This window comes from Pecten maximus, chromosome 9, assembly GCF_902652985.1.
Source record: "Pecten maximus chromosome 9, xPecMax1.1, whole genome shotgun sequence".
Taxonomy (NCBI): Eukaryota; Metazoa; Mollusca; class Bivalvia; order Pectinida; family Pectinidae; genus Pecten; species Pecten maximus.
In genome coordinates, this window is record NC_047023.1 from 38,081,222 (window position 1) to 38,107,178 (window position 25,957).

General features: G+C 34.9%; 1 protein-coding gene across 1 annotated transcript; it reads right to left on the minus strand.

The window, feature by feature from the left end:
* Positions 1-1,272: 1,272 nt before the first annotated feature.
* On the minus strand, positions 1,273-25,778 carry LOC117335207 (phosphatidylinositol 3-kinase catalytic subunit type 3-like). Its single transcript, XM_033895193.1, has 23 exons — positions 25,601-25,778; positions 24,400-24,588; positions 23,399-23,542; positions 22,858-22,981; positions 22,230-22,412; positions 21,442-21,513; positions 20,941-21,045; positions 20,722-20,814; positions 20,259-20,444; positions 19,662-19,807; positions 17,262-17,370; positions 15,906-15,973; positions 12,829-12,934; positions 10,752-10,868; positions 10,116-10,253; positions 9,376-9,504; positions 8,711-8,780; positions 5,486-5,635; positions 5,093-5,167; positions 4,352-4,520; positions 3,923-4,013; positions 3,272-3,397; positions 1,273-2,747 (listed from the first exon to the last, which is right to left on the minus strand). The coding sequence occupies exons 1-23, from the start codon at positions 25,669-25,671 to the stop codon at positions 2,733-2,735; spliced, it is 2,676 nt and encodes an 891-aa protein (XP_033751084.1). The 5' UTR covers positions 25,672-25,778; the 3' UTR covers positions 1,273-2,732.
* Positions 25,779-25,957: the final 179 nt, after the last annotated feature.

A 25,957-nucleotide genomic window follows, 5' to 3' on the forward strand; every position in this document is an offset into this window, starting at 1 on the left:
GGGGACTAACTCATACCCAAATCGACCAATCAGAAGCCTCTGTGTTGTTACTATGGCAACAAAACCAGTGCAGGTGAATTTGCAGTCCCTTAATACCCCTTTAAACCAATTTTCATTGAAATCAAACAATATGTAAATTTTGACCAATCAGAAGCCATTAAATTGCAGCAATTATCTTAAAATGTAAAAACTGAGGTTGCAAACGTGAACAGTGTTCCATGGTGAACATATATACCAACTTTCATCGAAATTGGACAATATCTAAATTCAACCAATCAGAGACCAGGAATTGGCAGCCATTTTGATTTTTTCAAAGATAATGTTTTACACAAAATTAAAGTGCATCTTGTAACCATCACTCCTACTAAGTTTTATTGAATTCCATTGAATAGCAAAAGAGTTCAAACAAATAAGTTTTTTAGCCAATCAGAGGCTGAGGTGACCATTTTGGAAAACGCAATATAGATGACGCACATCTACAATGTAAAAGGATTTTTGCTAGCAAGTTTTGTTGAAATCCCCTCGGTAGTTTAGGAATTACCAACAGGTCGTTGTGTCTACAGACAAACAGACGAACAGACAACCTGATTCCAGTATACTCCTCATCAACTTGTTTTGTTTTGTTCTGCTCCATTTTTTTTACAACAGAATTAGTTGAGACTTTTGTGGAATTAAGATTTTGGAGCAAAGCATCGCTGCAATAATAAAACACACAATCCCACTTTCTATTGACACTAGCAGAACTGGACTGGGTTGAACACTGTTGGCCAGGTAGCTCAAATAGTACATCTAGAGTTCAGAGGTCCTGGGTTTGAATCCTGGTCTGCAGGTCACTGCATTTTCCTCCTATTACAGATGCAATAATGTGAGTTGGGGGGGGGGGGGGGGGGGGGGGGGGGGGATAATGCTTTAACACTGGCAAACCATTTACAAATTTAGAAAATTAGAACAATTTGTAAGCAACAAAAAATACTGAATTAAATTGAATTGATGGTAACATCGTGATGGTGTAACATTAACACAACTCAGTAGTGACAATCTTGTCTCAATGTATTCAGGAGAAGTAGCAGTGAAAAGATTTTCAATATGATGGCCATTTTGAATTGCAGGTCCAAATTTCGTTTTGGTATATACCTTACATATGGGTTGTGTTCTACTCTTAAATAGAGGTCTTTTCTCTGTCGTCATCCATTCAGGAGAAGTGATGCTATGAAAAACACTCCTAGTCGTTGACTATGAGAGCTAATGATAAGAATAAGAAAACATTTGATATAAATTGAATGATCACATTTTATTACTGTCACAGTGTAGTTTCGACAACGCAGTAAATCATACAAAAAATAACATTATAAACAAGAGGCCCAGAGGGCTTTTATCGCTCATAGCTTTATTTGTTAATGTCTAAATACGCTATATATATAGTTATGGGGAAGGGACCTCAACTGATTCAAAGATAAAACCCAGAAAGCAGTCAAGTCTCCCTTGGAGAGTGGAAATACCCCAAGGATTGTTTCTACAACATGATTGTGTTTTAAAGTAATGAAGTCCCCTAGGGTGGGGTTGTCAGCCCAACCATTTGTATAATTTTGAATCCCCACCCCATACCGATGTTATAATTACCAGGCAAATATGAATGATATTCATTGCTCGGGTATAGCCAAATGGATCAATTATGGCCCAGGCCCACAGGGGGTCAGCCCCACTATTTGTACAATTTTGAGTCCCAACCCCATACAGATGCTTCTGACCAAATTTGGTCAAATTCCAATCAGCTGTTATGAAGAAGTCAATCGTTGACTGACAGATGGACATCACAGTATGGCACAATCTCACCTTGGTCCTTCGGACCAGATGACCTAAAAAAGAAATCTACTTGGAATGCTCACTTGCATTGTATTCCAATATTGCAATATAGGACCAGAGATTTTTCTGAATCGTGTGGGTCATTCAGATAAATTGTGGGCCAGTAGTGTGTGACAGTCACAGAACATTAAGGACCATACTTATAATATATAAATGTTTAATATTGAATATCATGTATATTGCAACTGGCAAGGGGAAAACACCACTGTTCTGGATCTATTTGAGCCAGCACTATTCAAGTTGTCCCACTATTCTGCAAACTGAGACCTATAGTTTATAAAGTTATATCATTTCTATTCTGATCAATCCAGCCATTTCATAATCTTGCACCTCAGCTTCAGCTTGGAATGAAAATGATTGGATATAATGAATGTGTTAGTATTGCACAATTTAAGGGAGACAACTCTGGTCTCTACATACTTATCACAATGAGGCATTCTAGTGTTCACAGTCCTACACATCACCTGTGTATAAGGAGTACTTCATGATCAATAAACAAGTTAAGTTCAATATGAATCGTCACAATTATCAGTTGATCAATGGCACCAACACTTCCATCAATCCTGTCAGTCTTCATTGTCACAGACAAAACCAATCATGATTATGTTCTAATCTCTCAATACAGATTGAAAAAATGAAGCAATCCACTTTCATCCGGACATTCCCAGGTATGTGGTACTTAACGTGGATCCCAGTAGATCAGCTGTCTCGTTAATCTCGGTGTATCCAGGCCTTTTCTGGAATTGTTCCTTCCTTCAGGTATTGGTTAATTATCCAGGCCTGTTCCAACCTGTCTCGTCCAGAAAGCAAGGTTTCTATAGATGTGTGTGCCATAACTGTTTGTATCAAAATCTTCCTTTATGTCTCTTTTACTTTCTCCAGTACTGAAAAAGAACATTTATATTGTTGAAACATCTATTACTAGTGTTAATTATATTGTTGAAACATCTATTACTAGTGTTAATAATAGTGTTGAAACATCTATTACTAGTGTTAATTATATTGTTGAAACATCTATTACTAGTGATAATTATATTGTTGAAACATCTATTACTAGTGTTAATAATAGTGTTGAAACATCTATTACTAGTGTTAAGATGCCATAACTGGAGGGATTAATAATGCTTCTACTCCCATCATACTCATGGTAAAAATAAAGGATATGTTTCCATGTATGTAGCTGTATTGAAGTTCTCTAAACTACATTTTGTATCCTTATTGACCTTCACAAAACTAATTTGCATAAACAATTGTACACCACCCTTCTATATTTCATAAGAATGACCTTGACCTTGGGAACATATTAACCCCTGTTGTATACCTAAATGGAGCAGTATTCTTAGTATCCATGTGTGATCCTTAGATAATCTACAGATAATAAACATTGTGTTCAATGTAAATAACAAACCTGAGCCATTTTGTGTAGTTGTTCTACAATGACTGCCATCATGGCTGACACACTGACATCTATCACGTTTTGCATGTAATGGACTGCTTCTTCATCGGTCAGATGTAACACAAACTTATCTTGTACCTGAAACACAATATAAATATTAAAATTTAATTCTTAAATTCTGGAGTATGCATTAAAAGAATTTTGGCTCCATTCTTGTCGAGATCTGCTTACTTTCTTATTGTAGTAGTCCACTTATAAGAAGATGCCACTACACTGGTACTCACACCCCAGGTTCTAACATAACACAGTTTCATATACAATCACTGTTTTTGAAACGAGTTTGTAATTGATAGTAAAGGTTTGCTCATATTGAAGAAACCATTCTCATTTATTTTAATTTTTTTCAATGATATCTAGGAACTTTGGAGAGACTTCAACTCAATATCTTCAACTAAAAGGAAAGTTGGTCTGAATACAGTTTTCATTCTTGAGCAGGAGAATGATTGTATCAATTCAGGCTCTGTTAGATACTTAATGGAAACCATTAAAATCTAGACTGACACTCATCTCAACAGCATGAGATAGATGTTCTCAGAACAGTATATAAGAGAATGTGTGAATTCATTGAAAAGACTAGTTTACAGTACACATCAATATATTGACCTTTTTGACTGTTTTGTCTGGCTCCAGAGCTATGTCTGGTATATTGGCATCCACCATCAGAGAAAATAAGTTCAAAATCAAATTGGCGGACCTAAAAAATAAATATTGTACATTCAATATATATTTAATAAAATTTGAGATATTACAGGAGGAATATAAACTGTACCACAAAATATTTTAAAACATTTTAATTTCTAGAAGTATTTTCCCAATTTTTCCATACCTGCAAATGTACAATCACTTGAACACAATCACTTTAATATCATATAAAACCTAGTTAATGAAGTGAAGATGATAAGCATTTACATCCAATATTTAGATGATAAGCATTTACATCCAATTTTATTCCTTACATATTCGTCAAGAAACAAATACATTTGTTTGACCTTATCAATATATATGATAAACTTCTTGAATTAATGGTCATACCTCCTAATTGCCAAGAAAGATGTGTAGCAGAGTTTTTTGAATTCATGGAAATGTTCAGAAGATGTTCCTCCCATGGCCTCAACCATTTCCTTACTCAGCCTCATGGGAGATGGCATGGGCTTGGGATCCCGACCTAGGATGTACCCGAAATCTATGTGGAACAGCTTCCCTATTTTAGTAAAAAAGAAAATATATATATATGTAAACAGGAAAAATCAGCAAGGCTAATACAATCCATAATAACTAATGTTTTTATTTACACAATGAGATAAAGAATACATGAAGTCTTGTCGAGTGTGAACTATACTAGAGGTACATGTAACTGCTATTAATAGACTTCGTTATCTTCACCAGAAGTGAGACTTATAATTCTATCTCTTCAAAGTAAGGCAATAGATTGTTGATCATATATCAAAAACATCTCTATTTCCTATTAGTATTTTTTGTCGATATTGTTGTCTTTTCTTTGCACTCGGAACTCATGGGCAAAGATCAATTAACTTTAACTGACTTTGAAGAGTGCCCTGGAAAAGGGAACAAGTCAATCTGGGAGACTTGACAGTGTACTGATGACACACTGATAAATTGCCCCAGCATATGATCGACTTAATCTAATCAAATACATTGTACACTGTTATACAGATATGGTATAATAAACTTATTGAATGTACATGATCATCACTGGAGGGGTCGTCGGGTCTATTGAGACAGACAACAGTGAAGTGTTGCTATAGTACTCACCTGTTTTAGTTAGCAATAAGTTGTCAAGGTGACGATCTCCCACACCCAAGACATACGTAATAACAGAGTAACCAGCTAAAAAGAGTACATCATACATCCTTAATTTGTAATCAATGATCACCTGTACATATACAACCCATTCATGGTTACAATACATTATATAGCCTGAAAACACACTATTTGTGGGGTATATAAATGAATAAAAAAATGTCATATCATTATGCTTCCTTAATAACTTACTACCTCATCATTTTTTTACAGAATATCTATAAATTAGCAAAATTGGCTTACCGAATGAAATTATTTCTGAATTTCCCAAAGAATCACATTTATATAACATTATGCCTTAACTCAACTTAGAGAAATGTTTTGATGCAACAGTTGTTCACTTACCACAACTTTTGATATAATTGTCCATGACCTCTGGAGATATACCATAAGGAGCGCCCTCTGCTGGCGCATGCTTGCGAAAGAAATTCTGAATACTGCCATCTTTGTCTAAAACGTCAGCAACATTAATGGAATCAATATGCTGGACAAGTCCTGTGGAAGAAAACAAAATTTTACAGAATTCACGGTATTTATAATTCTTTTAATTTCTCCAGTTATGTTACCAGTTTAATGCTAATGTTGAATATTTTATGAAGCACTAAATAGTAGGTACCTTCTGAGTTTCAAAAAGTATTTTCAACGTATCAGTATGCATTTATACATTGTGTTCATCAACTTGAAATAATTCAGAGTGTCAATTTCTTTTACTTTCTAAATTGAATACCTCCTAAAATAAATCAACAAAGAAATTTGATTAAATGATCCAAAACACCATTCTATAAGTTTAAGCACTTTGTCTTTTGAAGGTGCCTACAACATTTAAGTACATAACTAGAACACTGACACGTCAGAAAGGGCCCCGCTATGTGTCTGACCCTTCAGGGTAAATGTAATAATTATTGTCAGTGTTTTTCCTGCCTATATAACTGGGTGCGCCAAACGACCCCATTCTCAATGCGTTTTAGCCTGATTTTTTCCCAAAATCAACTCGAAAATTCCAAATAACATTTGTATGACGACTTTTCACAATCAATGAAAAAATTCCCAGTTTCGTTTTTAGGAATACACTGTGCACTGTAAAATTGGTTAGCATAGAAAATTCAATGTGTGTGTTTGGGTGTAATTTACAGTTTGCGCTCAAATTTTCCCAAATTGGCATATTGAAGTTTTCCCAAAATACCCAGGAAAAACACTGATTGTAATATATTGACATGAAACTATTAGATATATGTTTTTGATTAACCTTTGCTATTGTTTCATTAATGTTAGCATTAATAGGGCCACTGACAATACTGCTTATTATTATTGTATGGAAAAGCTAGCTAAAAGAATTCTACAAGCATTACACTTTTCAAATTTGTTTCAAATCTAATATCACGGAGCACACAAACTGATATAAACTCAATGCAGTTATTCTAATAAGGTAAACTTGAGAGGGTTTTCTGAAAAACAAAACATACCAAATGTGAAGAAAAGGGGAGAAAAAAAGGATTTTTTAAAATATTTTAATAATGCCCTTTTTTTGTCATTTGAGGTATAAGAAATCCAAACCAGTACTTTTTTCACCTTTTTTTGTTTTAAAACTTTTTATATTTAGACCCAATCAACTTCAAAATTTGGTCGCTTGACACCAACTTACCTTCATAATGTCATAACAAAATCTTTAATACCATTTAAAAAATGTCAATCCGACCTTAACATATGACCCATTGACTTTGAACTTTGGTCAGTTGATACCTTGTTTGATTGTGACCAACTTAAGATTTACCATTTAAAAAATGTCAATCCGACCTTAACATATGACCCATTGACTTTGAACTTTGGTCAGTTGATATCTTGTTTGATTGTGACCAACTTTGCATAAGTCATAAATTATGCTAATGGAAGACTGTAATAGTATTGTATATGTATGTGTGTATTGTGGTTTTATGTCAATATGTAAAATGTTACATCATCGAAAATCGGCTTCCCTCAATACCTGTATGTACCAATTTTCGCCGCAATCAAATAATATCAAAATTTCTACCAATCAGAAGCCTCTGTTTCATTCCCATGACGTTACACAGGTTTTGGAAAGGTGAACCATTGTTCCCTCAAAACCCCTATATACCAATTCTCTCACCAAAATCGAACAATAACTAAATTTTGACCAATCAGAAACCTCCATTTGTTACCATGGCAACAGACGGTTTCGTAAGTGGTACCATTGTGTTTGGCTTCCCTAAATACCACTATGTACCAATTTTCACCGAAATCGAACAATATCGAAATTTCAACCAATCAGAAACCTCCATTTGTTACCATGGTAACAAACGGTTTCATAAGTGGTACCATTGTGTTTGGCTTCCCTAAATACCACTATGTACCAATTTTCACCGAAATCGAACAATATCGAAATTTCAACCAATCAGAAACCTCCATTTGTTACCATGGCAACAGACGATTTTGTAAGTGGTACCATTGTGTTTGGCTTCCCTAAATACCACTATGTACCAATTTTCACTGAAATCCTCCAACTCTTGTCAATAATTTGGTGCAAAAGAAAAAAACGGACAGACGGACAACCTGATTACTATAGGGCACCGCATCTTTGATGCGGGGCCCTAATAAACAATTCTGCAATCTGCTATTACTAATGTTTCAAATTTATATAAAAGCATATCAAAAACAAGATCAGTCATTGATAAGAAAATGTCAAAATTGTTTTCACTGCTAAAATCCAAAAGGGTCGATTACCTGGCATTTTGAAGCCGACCCAGGATGACCTTGACCGTTGACCTTTGAACTTGTGACCTTGAACTATGAGTTTGATCATTCTGTCAGTTAACTCTTGGTTTATTTCTTGACAACTTTGCATAATCGAATAGTGAACAGTTAAAAACAAAGATCCAGTATTTTCATGTTAATGTTAAAATCCAATATGGCCGCCTAACAGCCATTTTGAATCCGATTTGCATGAAATACTACACACCTGATCTAGGATGCATGAGGAATCATCAGTTCCAATTTGATACAAATCCTTCATCTCCTTCAATCACTTTTGTGCAGAAGAAAAAAAACGGACAGACGAACGGACGGCCGGACAGACAGACAGACGGACGGACGGACAGACGGACAACCTGATTACTATAGGGCACCCGCATCTCTCGATGCGGGGCCCTAATTATTGTAATTTCAAAAATTGCTTTAGAAATTGAAATTTTTTTCAATTCTAAAAATACACGAAATTTTTAAGTTTATCCCAAGCACTCGGCTAAACCATTGCAACTTTACAGGATTGCTCTGATTCTTAAGTATACTTTCTGAGAAACTGAGCTTAAGGAACTTCTGATATACTGACGTTTGCGGAGGAGTATGATCTAAATCTTGTTTCTGTTCGGGTGAAAAGAAAATTAATTTTGGAGGAAGACATCTTTATGGCTTGTGTCCTGTCCAGTCTTCAAACTCATGATCTGCAATACCACATCAGCCTGGTAATACCAATGACCATGACAATGCTGTCATTGCCTTATAAGGTAGGGGATATTAAGGTAATGATCCATAGCCAGACATTCCTGACCAACTCACCGTGTTTACTACTGGTAGCCAATACTTTGTAAGGTAATAACTTCAGATCCAGATTCTCTCGTCTCAGCAGCTGAAACAGTGTATATTTAAAACAACTAATACCTTAGAAATCTAATTTAATTTTTCAAGTCCTGTCATATTAATACAACCACCATAGATAAACAGTGTACAGATAACTATTATATCATAAACTTGGAGTTGATTTAGGTAATGAATGTACCACATGACTAATGTATGTGTCATATCCCTGGGATTATATGACACATGTATTAGTCATTAGGTACATTCATGGTACTCAAGATCAAATATCTTAATATTTCAGCACATTTGATCCCTATGACAGCAAAGATCAAATATCTAAATATTTCAGCATATTTGACCCCTATGACAGCGAATATCAAATATCTAAATATTTCAGAACATTTGACCCCCATGACCTTGAAAGCAGGTCATTCACTTGAACAAACTGAATACCATGATCTCGGTATGTCACTTGCCCAATATCAATGCCTTTGTTTAAAGCAGAAGCTCACTTGCCTTTCATCATGGAATAATCAGAGAATTAATTCAATGAGAGAATTATTATAATGGTCAAGGAGTGAACAGTTTACTTTGATGTATATAAGAAGTTATTTAACCAGCATATCCAATCGGTGTTCACCTACCTTGTCCATCAGGGAGATCATTTGTAAAATAAGCTGATCTTGTCGAAGGTCGTCACCATGTTTGAATAAAGCAACATAGTCTGGCCCATCTATAGTCTTAAATGTCAGTTTACATGGCATGAGGGCACTCTACAACATAAAGCCGGATACTATAGAACCTGGTAAGTACTTCAACAAAAAGTAATTTAAATGTAAATACTACCAAAATAAACCAATGTCCAGTAGACCTGTATACATTTATAGTACAGCTTGATGAGGTAAAATTCCATAAACATACATTAAACTGAACAGATTTTAGATGTACATTAAATTTTGTACTCTGTACAAAAATACAACTATTTTAAACTAGAGCAGCTTTGTAATCAAAGTACACGTACATGTTTCAGGTTTCATGTAATTTTGTATTAAACATCATTCTCTAAACAGTAAACATACCATGAAAATATGTCCTGAAGCTTTTTCAGATATAACTCCATCAACTAACTTCAAGTAACACTATTTTTCAGATACAATTCTTTCATCTTACTTTAAATAACACCGCTTTTTCCGTTACAATTCCATCAATCACTTTAGATAAAACAGCTTTTTCCAGTATGATTCCGTCAACTTACTTTAAATAACACAGCTTTTTCAGGAGTGATTCCATCAACCAACTTTAAATAACACAGCTTTTCCAGTTACCATTCCATCAACTTACTTTAAATAACACAGCTTTTCCAGTTACCATTCCATCAACTTACTTTAAATAACACAGCTTTTTCGGGTACAATTCCATAAACCTTCACATCAGGATCCAATGGTAAAGGAAGTGGTTCAAAGTCTGAGAAATTTATCTTGCATACTTCAGGGTCCTGGAGTAACGCTTGAAGTCGCTCAATCTGAAAAGAATAGCATTACAGCCAATTCACAAAGTTTTGAGTAATAGTTCAGAAATTACCCTTATAAATAGCATTATAGAATTTTATCACATGGATTCTGGTTAGTTTCAAACCATTTAATGAGAAGACAGAGTCAATGTATTGAATTCATGAAATTTTTAATAATTTTATGATAATAATAGTTTTCCTCTTCCAAAAACAAGATCTAAGTTAAAAAGAAGACTGAAACATCAATGTGAAAATCTGACATTTCGGCAAATAACAGTGCCTCACCAATGTGAAATCATATGCAAAGAATAAACTATTGTTTTATGTAGGTCAAAATGTAGGTAGACACACTGCCTCACCTATAGGTGTGGGAGATTGAGTCTGGACAAGATGAAGTGCCTAAAAGATGATACATGTAGTTATAAAATGAAAAACACCTGTAAGGATGTGTTGAATTTGAGGATTTCTCAGGTTATAGCCCGACAAATTATCACTTCCCCCTGATCTAACCTTTTTCTTCCTGTTGCCACTCTCCCTGCTAACCATCTTTACCAAGTCCACCAGTTTGTCTATGAACATCTGTTGTCTGGATATTGTTGCCCTTCTCAAACGTGAGTCTGGTCCTCCCTATAAAACAGTTACATGAACTTTCTCTGTATCACTGTATATATGTATAAATACTTAAATCATTTACAAAGAATTCTGATGTACTATTAAAGTTGATTCTGAAAGTGTACTTTGAAATATGATGGTAGTCACTAAGGGTAAAATCAAGGTTCAATACTATTACTGTATATAGGACCAAGTTCATATAAAAATCAATAATAATTTTATTGGAATGAAGTGCAGCAGCAAACTTTGTAGTCTAGGATATCATAGAGATATCATACAGAGATAAAGAGATATCATACTGAGATATCATACAGAGATATCATACAGATATCATACTGAGATATCATACAGAGATAAAGAGATATCATACAGATATATCATACAGAGATATCATATTGAGATATACAGAGATATACAGATATATCATATGGAGATGTCATACAGAGATATCATACAAAGATATCATAGAGATATCATACAGATATATCATATGGAGATGTCATACAGAGATATCATACAGAGATATCATACAGATATATCACATGGAGATGTCATACAGAGATATCATACAGATACATCATACAGATATATCATATGGAGATGTCATACAGAGATATCATACAAAGATATACAGATATATCATACAGAGATATCATACAGAGATATCATACAGATATATCATAGTGATAATTCATACAGTGATATCATACAGATATATCATACAGATATCATACAGATATCATACAAAGATATAAAGATATCATACAGACATATCATACAGATATATCATACAGATATCATACAGATATCATACACACATATCATATGGAGATATCATACAGACATATCATACAGACATATCATACAGAGATATCAAACAGAGATATCATACAGACATATCATACAGAGATATCAAACAGAGATATCATACAGATATCATACAGTGATATCAAATAGAGATATCATACAGACATACCAAACAGAGATATCATATTGAGATATCATACAGTGATATCAAATAGATATCATACAGACATACCATACAGAGATATCATACAGAGATACCATACAGATATATCATACAGACATATCATACAGAGATATCATACAGACATACCATACAGATATATCATACAGAGATAACATACAGTGATATCATACAGATATATCATACAGAGACATCATACAGATATATCATATGGAGATGTCATACAGAGATGTCATACAGATATATCATACAGTGATATCAAATAGAGATACCATACAGATATATCATACAGAGATATCATACAGATATATCATACTGAGATATCATACAGATACCATACAGACATATCATACAGAGATGTCATACAGAGATATCATACAGATATATCATACTGAGATATCATACAGATACCATACAGATACATCATATGGAGATGTCATACAGAGTTATCATACAGACATATCATACAGAGATATCATACAGAGATATCATACAGATACATCATACAGATATATCATATGGAGATTTCATACAGTGATAACATACGGTGATATCATACAGACATATCATATGGAGATTTCATAGCGATATCATACAGACATATCATATGGAGATATCATACAGACATATCATACAGATATATCATACAGATATCATACAGATATCATACAAAGATATAAAGATATCATACAGACATATCATACAAAGATATAAAGATATCATACAGACATATCATACAGATATATCATATGGAGATATCATACAGACATATCATACAGACATATCATACAGACATATCATATAGAGATAACACAGATGAGAGGGGGAGAAGCTACATAAAGGAAACTTGATCATGACGGTGGTATAGTGATAAGGTTGGTAACACGTCTCCTCTTTCTACCTAAACAAAGAATGATAATTATCCTGAACTTAATCTGAACTGGTACAGGAGTGAGGTATGTATTGTAGTTATGACCTCATTCTTACCTTGAACAGAGCTTGACTGAATCGCTTCATTACAACATGATACATCTCTGTGACCTTCTGGTTTTTAGCTGAACTGTCAGAGTCTATACTTTCCACAGAAAGAAACCTGTGTATGAAGGAGAGAATATACAATAAACACTGAAGTTCACACACAGGAATCTCTGTATAACTGAGAAAAGTAATTGATGTAGGAAATTTGCAGACAGTAATTCTACATTTCCCTTTTTGTACATTTCAATGTGATTCTGTGTATTTAGGGGTATAAAATGCTGATCATTGGCCCTTACAATGAAGCATTTGCTACATCATGAGGTCATTATAGAGTAACTATCTAACTGTCTACCTTTATATAGATGTAAGAAATGTTACATCGTGAGGCTGTGATAGAGTAACTATCTAACTGTCTACCTTTATACTGATGTAGGAAATGTTACATCGTGAGGTGATGATAGAGTAACTATCTAACTGTCTATATAGCTACCTTTATATAGATGTAGGAAATGTTACATCGTGAGGCCGTGATAGAGTAACTATCTAACTGTCTACCTTTATATAGATGTAGGAAATGTTACATCGTGAGGCCATGATAGAGTAACTATCTAACTGTCTACCTTTATATTGATGTAGGAAATGTTACATCGTGAGGCCATGATAGAGTAACTATCTAACTGTCTACCTTTATATTGATGTAGGAAATGTTACATCGTGAGGCCATGATAGAGTAACTATCTAACTGTCTACCTTTATACTGATGTAAGAAATGTTACATCGTGAGGCCATGATAGAGTAACTATCTAACTGTCTACCTTTATACTGATGTAAGAAATGTTACATCGTGAGGCCATGATAGAGTAACTATCTAACTGTCTACCTTTATACTGATGTAGGAAATGTTACATCGTGAGGCCATGATAGAGTAACTATCTAACTGTCTACCTTTATATAGATGTAGGAAATGTTACATCGTGAGGCCATGATAAGAACTTATCAGTAAATATCTGGTTGTCTGCCATTACATTGTCCTCTGACGTCTAACTGTCCTTTGATGTCTAACTGTCCTCTGGTGTCTAACTGTCCTCTGATGTCTAACTGTCCTCTGATGTCTAACTGTCCTCTGATGTCTAACTGTCCTCTGATGTCTTACTGTCCTTTTATGTCTAGCTCTCCTCTGATGTCTAACTGTCCTCTGATGTCTAACTGTCCTCTGATGTCTAACTGTACTTTGATGTCTAACTGTCCTCTGATGTCTAACTGTCCTCTGGTGTCTAACTGTCCTTTGATGTCTAACTGTCCTCTGATGTCTAACTGTCCTCTGGTGTCTAACTTTCCTTTGATGTCTAACTATCCTTTGATGTCTAACTGTCCTTTGATGTCTAACTGTCCTCCGATGTCTAACTGTCCTCCGATGTCTAACTGTCCTTTGATGTCTAACTGTCCTCTGATGTCTAACTGTCCTCTGATGTCTAACTGTCCTTTGATGTCTAACTGTCCTTTGATGTCTAACTGTCCTTTGATGTCTAACTGTCCTTTGATGTCTGTCCTCTGATGTCTAACTGTCCTTTGATGTCTAACTGTCCTCTGATGTCTAATTGTCCTCTGATGTCTAACTGTCCGCTGATGTCTAACTGTCCTCTGATGTCTAACTGTCCTCTGATGTCTAACTGTCCTTTGATGTCTAACTGTCCTCTGATGTCTAACTGTCCTTTGATGTCTAACTGTCCTTTGATGTCTAACTGTCCTCTGATGTCTAACTGTCCTCAGGTGTCTAACTGTCCTCTGATGTCTAATTGTCCTCAGGTGTCTAACTGTCCTCTGATGTCTAACTGTCCTCTGATGTCTAACTGTCCTCTGATGTCTTACTGTCCTTTTATGTCTAGATCTCCTCTGATGTCTAAATGTCCTCTGATGTCTAACTGTCCTCTGATGTCTAACTGTCCTCTTATGTCTAACTGTCCTCTGATGTCTAACTGTCCTCTGATGTCTAACTGTCCTCTGATGTCTAACTGTCCTCTGATGTCTAACTGTCCTCAGATGTCTAACTGTCCTTTTATGCCTAACTATCCTTTGATGTCTAACTGTCCTTAGATGTCTAACTCTCCTTTGTTGTCTAACTGTCCTTTGATGTCTAATTGTCCTTTGATGTCTTACTGTCCTTTGATGTCTAACTGTCCTTTGATGTCTAGCTGTCCTCTGATGTCTAGCTGTCCTTTGATGTCTAGCTGTCCTTTTATGTCTAACTGTCCTCTGATGTCTAACTGTCCTTGACGTCTAACTGTCCTCTGGTGTCTAACTGTCCTTTGATGTCTAACTGTCCTTTGATGTCTAACTGTCCTTTGATGTCTAACTGTCCTTTGATGTCTAACTGTCCTCTGATATCTAACTGTCCTCTGATGTCTAACTATCCTTCAATGTCTAACTGTCCTTTGATGTCTAACTGTCCTCTGATATCTAACTGTCCTCTGATGTCTAACTATCCTTTGATGTCTAACTGTCCTCTGATGTCTAACTGTCCTCTGGTGTCTAACTGTCCTCTGATGTCTAACTGTCCTCTGATGTCTAACTGTCCTCTGATGTCTAACTGTCCTCTGGTGTCTAACTGTCCTCTGGTGTCTAACTGTCCTCTGGTGTCTAACTGTCCTCTGATGTCTAACTGTCCTCTGATGTCTAACTGTCCTCTGATGTCTAACTGTCCTCTGGTGTCTAACTGTCCTCTGGTGTCTAACTGTCCTCTGATGTCTAACTGTCCTCTGATGTCTAACTGTCCTCTGATGTCTAACTGTCCTTTGATGTCTAACTGTCCTCTGATGTCTAACTGTCCTCTGATGTCTAACTGTCCTTTGATGTCTAACTGTCCTTTGATGTCTATATCCTTTGATGTCTAACTGTCCTTTGATGTCTATATCCTTTGATGTCAAACTGTCCTTTGATGTCTAACTGTCCTCTGATGTCTAACTGTCCTCTAATGTCTAATTGTCCTTTGATGTCTAACTGTCCTTTGATGTCTAACTGTCCTTTGATGTCTATATCTTTTGATGTCTATCTGTATACCAGTAATGCCAGTTTCGGTGAAGTTTTACCAGTAGAAGAAGTTGGCCAGATTGGAGTTGTTACATGCCCGGGATATCAGAAATGTTGCTAGGTCCATCTGAAACAAAGGAAAGATTATAGAATGTAGGGAAAGTCACCATCTCAGAGGTCAACATTTTATCTCAGTTAACAGAAGTTTAGATCAATATATAGAAGTATTTACTATTAAAACTAAAATCAATGTCTCCAGTATCAACCTCCTCCAATTGGATTGCTTGTATGTTTGTTTACAATTACAAGTTTGTTCTCTTTCTCTTTGACTCTAGACTTTATTCCAATATCAGTGACAATTTAATACTATTTTCTATCACTCCAATTTTTGAATGTGTGACTATTACATTCACAACTTTTATCGGACTTGGTTCATAACCTACACTGTACCCTCTGTAACTTGGATTAAGATCATTCCTTAAGTTTAAGTTCTGTGTCATTTTCTCTACATGTATATCAAACTCAGATTTAAGAAAATTACCTATCTACCTTACTTAGATTCATAAATTTCTTAAAAACCAAGTTTGGTATCATTTCAATTAACTTTCCTCAGACTAATTAAGTGTATAACATACCTCTATCTCTAACTTACAATGTAGACTCATGAATTTCCTCAGCCTTAGTGTATAACATACCTCTTTCTCTAACTTACAATGTAGACTCAGGACTTTCCTCAGCCTTAGTGTATAACATACCTCTATCTCTAACTTACAATGTAGACTCGGGACTTTCCTCAGCCCTAGTGTATAACATACCTCTTTCTATAACTTACAATGTAGACTCAGGACTTTCCTCAGCCTTAGTGTATAACATACCTCTATCTCTAACTTACAATGTAGACTCAGGACTTTCCTCAAACTTAGTGTTTAACATACCTCTATCTCTAACTTACAATGTAGACTCAGGACTTTCCTCAGCTTAAGTGTATAACATACCTCTTTCTCTAACTTACAATGTAGACTCAGGAATTTCCTCAGCCTTAGTGTATAACATACCTCTTTCTCTAACTTACAATGTAGACTCGGGACTTTCCTCAGCTTAAGTGTATAACATACCTCTTTCTCTAACTTACAATGTAGACTCAGGACTTTCCTCAGCCTTAGTGTATAACATACCTCTATCTCTAACTTACAATGTAGACTCAGGACTTTCCTCAGCCTTAGTGTATAACATACCTCTTTCTCTAACTTACAATGTAGACTCAGGACTTTCCTCAGCCTTAGTGTATAACATACCTCTTTCTCTAACTTACAATGTAGACTCGGGACTTTCCTCAAACTTAGTGTATAACTTACCTCTTTCTCTAACTTACAATGTAGACTCGGGACTTTCCTCAAACTTAGTGTATAACATACCTCTTTTTCTAGTTTGGATTCAGGACTTTCCTCAGACTTGGGCGAGATACCTCCAAGTGCATCCAGTATAGAGTCATGAGAAGAAGCCCTGGACAACATACTCACAGACCTGAGAATACAGAAAGGAGTTCCTTATTACATATATAATGGACTGTACAATATAAAACTTCTGTGAGCAGAATTCTGCTGTTTTCATGAAATCTTCAAAACTGTATAAACATTTCGAATCAAATTATTCAGAATTTTAAGAATATTTTAGAAATTTTGGGAAACCTAAAATAGTTCAATTTCATAGGACTATATTTCAGTAAGCATCTGGCCTAATGATTGTAAGAGGAGACTACATTTGAGATCTGATCATTTCTTTCTTTTAACAACTTTCTTCTTCCTAATGTCTCCCGTGACAATGCCTCACTTTTGGCATTTAGTTGAGCATTCGCCCCTGTGAGGAGGGGTTTGGATTCTGTCCCCTGGCTGGGACATTCCAGATTCTTTAAAAATGGTAATTTTCACTCCTGCTTAGCACTCAGTATCTTAGGAGTGAAATAACTGGTCTGCCTGTTGTCAGTATAATGTGACCAGGTGCGGTGTCCTGCTGGGTGTCTCTGGCAGTATGCTTCAGTGAGGTAGCACTATAAAGTCGGCATAAGTTCTGCACTATTACAAGGAGATGAACATAAACATACTGCAGCCTCCTAAACTACACACGCATACAGCTCACTCATGTATCTCACACAAAGGGGAGACTGTCCTTAAATGACCTCAGCTGTTGATAGGATATTAAACAATACCCTGGGGAGGCTGTTCTTAAATGATCTTAGCTGTTGATAGGACGTTAAACAATACACCGGGGAGGCCATCCTTAAATGACCTTAGCTGTTGATAGGACGTTAAAGAAAACACAGGGGAGGCTGTCCTTAAATGATCTTAGCTGTTGATATGACGTTAAACAATACCCAGGGGAGGCCATCCTTAAATGACCTTAGCTGTTGATAGGACGTTAAAGAAAACACAGGGGAGGCTGTCCTTAAATGACCTTAGCTGTTGATAGGACGTTAAAGAAAACACAGGGGAGGCTGTCCTTAAATGACCTTAGCTGTTGATAGGATATTAAACAATACCCAGGGGAGGTCGTCCTTAAATGGTCCTAACTGTTGATAGGACGTTAAACAAAACTAACCTAACTTGATGTCAAAGCCTTCTTTTATTCTTTTCTACACATTGTATTAAAAAATTTTGAATTGGTGACCTGGATCATGAGTCAATATTATTTTATCCAGAAACATTGTGATAATCTATGTCTGGAAACTATAGGCAAAATATCAACATATCTGTCCTACTACTTTTTCAGATGATGTCCTTTGATTATAGTAATGAATTTGATCCCTATTATATGTTGAAAGAAGATTGCAACAGTTTCCTTTTCTAAACCCTGGTTGATTTTCTTACCCCTATGAGCCACAGGGATTTGGCACAAATTCCCACCCACAGTCTATGTACAAACATGTATGGCCCTGGGTTAAATTGAGCATCTGGTAGCAGTGTACAGTAAAAATGCCAAATTCTGAAAAATATGGCACATGTTTTAGATATGTAAACATTGCCAGTTAACCTTACATATAACCTCTAATAAAGTATATATATTTGAAATCTGTACAACATTTGCAATTTTAATAGAGCTCTGAAGGATAAGTAAACTGATATTTTCTGTGATTTTTAGAGCTGTGAATACCATGGTAACAGCTTAAAAAATTCTCAAAAATTGCAAAATATTATGATATTTGACCCAAAATGGCACAATTCTCTACACAATTTTTTTTCTGAAACCTATCTAAAATTAAATATCTCTATCCCAAAGACAGAATTAATCTTGTTTGGACATATGTTGTAAATTAAGTTTTTCCGCTATCTTACCTTTTCTGTGGGCTTCCATTTTGCGCTGTAGGCAAAACTAAATTTCCTGTGTAAACACCCGTTCGGAAAATCCAGATATTTAAAATCCGGAACCAATTTATTGATTTTTGTTTTAATAAATGTGAAGCCTGTATGTACTACTTCATACTGAATATACCAATTATAGTGTACATTTATTTTTTCATTTTTTATGCATATCATAATACAGGAGTTATTTGCTTAACAAAAAAAATGCCCATGGCCAGGCTGTCTTACTGTGGTGTGCTACCTCTGTACCAAGTCCCTGTGCCTTGACCTAGACAGTATATATTCCAAAACAATTCTAGGAAGTTATATGTTTTAAAAGAAAACAATAGAACTCAACACTGAACAAAAATTTACAACTGTTACAGAAAATGCACAAAAGCTATTGACAGTGTCATACAATTACATAATCCACATGGCTGTGAGGGCCAGGTTAGCTAAACATGGAGGGAGAGAGATTACCTGTCTTTATCTGGGTAAACAGTCCCTGTGTCAGCTGTGTTGATGGAATCCCGTCGTGTACTTAAATTATCCTGACCATTCTTAATCTCTTCAAAGTTCTCGTATTTCAAAGCTTGAACAAGCTGGAGGAAGTACAGCAGTAAATCCTGAAAACAATTGTAATCACACCTGGTCAAATCCTAAAAACAATTGTAATCACACCTGGTCAAGTCCTAAAAGCAATTGCAGTCACACCTGGTCAAGTCCTAAAAATAATTGTAATCACACCTGGTCAAGTCCTAAAAACATTCGTAATCACACCTGGTCAAGTCCTAAAAACAATCGTAATCACACCTGGTCAAGTCCTAAAAACAATGATAATCACACCTGTTTTATTAGATGCTATTTGTAATAACACATAACTGGTATTTATATTGGCAGGTCCGAATAAACGGTTTTTTTTTTTAACCAAGAAATTTACATAATTTTTTTAGCTGCTTTGTTCCATTCTTATTCACTTAAACTGTTCTTCTGTTTTGCATTCTTGATTCTGAGATGATATCCTGGAACAAAAGTGCTGGGATACAGACTAACATACCAACTAATTTTATAGTGTACCTCATCGTCAGCCTGCCTCAGTCTAGATACCGCATACTTCCTCACAGTAGGGTGTTGATAGATGGGTGAAAGAAGTTCTAGAGCATCCTCAGCATCAATTGGGCTCCAGCGGCTGAGCAACTCCAGCGCCTGACGCACTTCAAGGTGTAACTTCCAGTTGACACACTTCAGGAATTTTGTCAAGGCCTATAGATAGAAATCATATAAATGTAATAGGTGTGACTTAACAGAGCTTCGTCTAACAAGGGTCTCATGTAAGTTCCTATAACGGAGATTTGTATGAAATTTTAGTAAAACAGGTATCAAAATGGAACCTATAATATAACACTGGTCTGATATCAGAACTGTTTCATAGATTTGCATGAAATGTCAAGAAATGAAATAAGAAAGTTTTAAAATTTATTACATGTATTATAAGGTCTATTATGGAGATTTGCTTATAGTGTTTGTAAATGATTCTCACCTTTTTCTGATTACAGAGGTAGAACCGAAACTTCCATATAAGATCCTGTTCTTCAGACGTCAATGGTTTGAAAGGAGGGTAGGTACAGATGGCCTGAAAACATGGCAAAACACATGCACATTATTTTGTCAAATTACGACAAATAGGATAAATTTATTCATGAACTTGAGGGGTAAAAGACTATTTTTGTCAGTGTCAATGTAGATATTAAATACAAACATTCAGGAGATCTCTTGTTTTGGCATCAGGTTTCATGTCTCGGTCAGTGGGTCCACTCCGTAAACTTCTGGCAAGTTTATGATGCTTACTCTCTACAAGGTTCTCCTGTTAAAGAAAGATTATATTATGAAATAACAAAAGTACAACATATCTAACCGTTAGATCATTACCAATTCTACATAAATTTAGTAATGTACTGGAAACATGGCTAGATATAGTATAATATACTGTATACAGAGTTATATGTACTACTTAACAGGTTACATATTTGGTCCAAGAAGTAATATAAATGGTATATTTTCACAATACCCTAGTTTCTTACCAAATGTCCGACAGAATTGAATTACCTCGAAATAAGTAATGGACCTTAGTGTAAAAGTGTGCACTATGAGGTCAAAGTTTCTAATCATTCAGGATACAAACTGTTACTTCATTATAATTATATACTCCAACAAAGTGGAAATAGAGTAAATACATATACAAATAGGACAAATTGCTTACCGCCAGTATTTCAGGATCAGGTATTGTTACAATGTCAGCATGAGTTCTGTAGTTAAATACTTCATCACCATCCTATCAAGTAGAGGATTGATAATGGTTTCCAATGAACATCATATACAACATACAGAAACTTTTACTTGTTTTACCTTTAAAAAACCATGAGCACTATGGAATGTTTCTTCAGGTAGGTAAGTATATCACAATATTTGTCACAGCGTACATGATAAACTAAATTTATGTTGATGCCTCACCTAGGAACCAAACTAAGAACCTCTGGCTCACAAAGTTTATTTTTTACCAATTGTTTAAGACATTCTAAAGCTCCCCTTTGTAGATAGGTATAAATTGTGGCTAAGACATTTACTAGGGCTACATACCCCCCTCCAAGGCAGAACTCATCCTCAAGTTTTCAGGGTTTACTGCGATGCTTTGGAGCAGAGCTGTGTATCCCCCATTAGTCCCAACATGGGCACCCTTTTGTAATGTGTGATGTTACATACACTGTGATCTTCATTAGACAAATGACCAATGCAGTGTGTACAATGTATATGGAAGTGTGCGGTTTACAAGATCAATTCGACTGGTCATTTTGACTACATTAGTCTATAATTTTCTTGTTGATTAACAGTATACAAGTTCATTCCGCTACTCTGAGCAAGATTATATGAGCAGTTAATATATTTTGTACTATGTTATACAGTTAATATATTTTGTACTATGTTATACAGTTAATATATTTTGTACTATGTTATACAGTTAATATATTTTGTACTATGTTATATAAATACCTTTTCAAAGTAGACGACTGTATATTCCATTTCCTCATAATGTATAAAGGGGAATTCTATCATCAGATACATGAAGTTAGAGTCTCGTTTCTGTTTCTCGTTGACCATTTCTATTTCTCGGAATGTAAGTCGATCCAACCAATCAACTTTCAACATGTGACCATCTCGGTGCTTCTTACTCAGCTGAAATGCAAACCTTGAACTCTTACAGAAAGATTTTATTTTCCATACAGAAATCTAAATTTTACATTTTCACAATTAAGATTCCAATGGAATATCACTATAGAATTAACTTGATCAGTGATTTTATACCTGGTAGTACATGTAATTGTTTAACAAGCTGAGATCCATGCTGCAATACTTAGATATGGAAAGTAACATGCATCCACCCTCAGAGACGTTTTAGTTTGTACTCACATAAGCTCATCTTTGTGGTGCATTGCATTTCCGCATAACCTCACTTTAATGAGAAATCTCATACTCCAATTCTTATAACAACCTTGATTTGGTGATACATTTCATTCTAACATACCCTAAACCTTTGATGAGAAGTGTAATTCTGATATAACTTCTCCTTTGGTAGTAAACCTATCTGTGTAGCCTTACCCTACCATTCCTATAACCTTACCTTAGCTAACCGACTCATCTGGTCATTTTTATCCTTGGTCTTCCCAGGAGTACTGGAATTGTACTGTGGATCAGACTCTACTTTAGGCCACACCTTTAGATCATGCATGCCTTGCCTGAATGTTCTGTGAGATAATTATTTAAATATTATTGGAATTTAGTCAATTATTTAAAGATTTGATTATGTATCACATAGAAGATTTTACAAGAGAGTGAATGTAATACAGAATTTATTAAATGCAATACATTTGTTTAAGAGTCATTTTAATATGCTGGTATGATTGATACATAATCATGTCGCCCATATGATCATTTATTTCTCACCAAATTGTATTCATATTGACTGTATACTAGCATCTGGTAACAGATGAGTATTTACATTTTACTTGTTTTCCTGCTTCCTAAAACACTGACATCAACATGCTAGCACTGTACACAGACCAAATCACTGTTAATTATAATCTACAGTCTCCTATACTACAATGTGGTTTACTAATGACATAACAGCAAATGCAAAATGGAATGTAAATATACACACATACCCTCTTTTTCCAAAGAGTGGTAGAGTTGTCCCCCCTACTGGGATGGTCTTGTCAGGCCCATAGATGTCCCATATGGTTAAGGCTAGCACGGCATTTCTTGGTAAGTCGTTATATTTCACCGGTAACACCAGCCACTCATTCCAACTACAAGAAATCATACAGTTTTTTGCATAACAAATCAGTAGCAACAATGTATGTCCATTACCTCGAGATTTCTGAGGACTTTCAAATTACTTCACTAGGTAATAGTACTTATCTATTTACTCGCATTATTATCATGATAATTGTTTCTTCTAAAGCTTAATCAGCCTTATTCAATTATGTACTTCATTAACAAACAAACAGCTTATTCAGCCTTATTGTACATCACTAATAAACAAACAACTTATTCAGTATTATTGTACTTCACTAACAAACAGCTTATTCAGCCTTATTGTACATCACTAATAAACAAACAACTTATTCAGTATTATTGTACTTCACTAACAAACAGCTTATTCAGCCTTATTGTACTTCACTATAGCTAACAAACAACCATACCATGACAAAGACAATTAACACTTTTTGATAACCAAGAACTGCTGAAATAAACAATAAAAGTCATATTCATTGTTATTACTTTTAAATATCACATGAATAGCACTTTTATTTATTTAATTTTTGTGTTTGAGATATACATTGTTGGGAACATTCAGCTAACATGAGTGGTTCAACCAGATTTTTATTGAACAATTTGATTATCTTCTATATGAATACAACATGTTTATACAGTTTCCCAGTTATCTAGCCATCTTATTTACAATTAAGCAGATTTTGCTGAAAATGATGGATTCATATAGATATCTTACAGCATGACTCACAGAAGTTTCCTCTTATTTATATTTAGTATAATGCTTGGCTCAAAGGACATATCTCCTGTTTGTTTGTGTTTTCCTGGTCAAATTTCAAAAATAATTAATGGATAGTTTAAATATTTTTTGACCATTAGACTTTAAGCTTACTTCCATCGCGTACTGAAAGCCTTGTAAGATGTACTAACTGCCAGAGACAGTGGTCGTCCATCTGAGAAAACCTGACAAGTTACATATAGATCTGCACATCCCTCTGTGTAAGCACCAGAAAACTTCAACATGGAGTCCTCTAGCAACTCTGTGTAACTTGGTCGTTCCCTCTCACCCTCTAGGGTTCCACTGCAATAACAGAATTACAGGTAGGTAGTTACATTTACAATATACTATATATATACTGCAGTATGTTTCTATTTCAACTGAAAGTTCGAAGACATGACCTATAGTTGTATGTTATACATGTATAAATCATATATACATGTATATATAATTTAGTGTCTTGGAAGAAAAAGAACAAAGCTTTCAATTCTTCAATGAGAATTAGTCAAAAACATTTCTGACAAAGCCAAATGACTACCCAAAGGAACCTTATAATAGTTAATCTCAATTTGGGGAAAGGGGGAGCCACATATAGCCTTAAATAAAAATCATATTATACAACAATTTTTTTTTCACATTTTACATGTACGTATGTATACCTGCCACCTGCATAGCCAGTAACCAGGTCATTCTTTTATTTAAAAAAAATATTTATTGCCATGTTTCTACCAATTGATACAATCAAAACATTGTAGGTGAGACTGCAAAATGCAGATAAGCAGTTAAAAACGAGACAAAGATAAGATTGTATGCGGTAAATGCAAAATGCAGATGTACCGTTAAATACGAAACAAAGATAATATTGAATGCAAGCTGAATAAATAGGTTATCTTTTTACATGACACATTATTAAAATCATATTCCTGATTCAAATGCAGTCTTATTATCAACAAAAATGATTCAAACTGATAACATTTTGTTATTTGTGCTAAAAAGCTATAGTTCGTTAATTTATTTCACCATCAGTTTTACATTATAACCACCAACATTAAAACTATAACATGCCGTTTATCTTTTTTAAAGATATTTCTTGTTATGAATTATTAAGTAAAATTATTGTGATAGAACGTCAGACTCCTGTGACCATTTATTACAAAACAATGTAGTTTTGAGATTTAATAATAATAATCAAATAGTAGGCCTAAACATTTATAGCGTTAAACGGTCGGCTCTATAATGGCAGATTATGTTAAGACAAGATATATCATGAAGATGCTGATCATGACCAGCTGGTTCTTTTGACATAGCAAGTTACATTTTGATTTCCACATTTACGTCGAGATCGCAACTATACACATAGTTAAAACGATCAGCCATGGCCGACATATTGCTGATCAAACAATTATGTGATATAGACTAGTGGACTCCAGCACTGTTATACATCCGATGTTTGTTGACATTTTCTTTTTTCCTCCTCCCGTACGTCAGGGGAGATAATTCGCAACCGGTGCAGTACCTGAATGATACCTCGTAATTTTAGTTCCAAATACTGCTGGATATTTCTTTCATTTTTTCCTCTTTGTCCTTTTTTGTTTATTTTTAATCTGTTAATTACAACCATGTTCACTAGTTTTCATTTAGTTATGTATTGAATTATGCACTTTAGCAACGA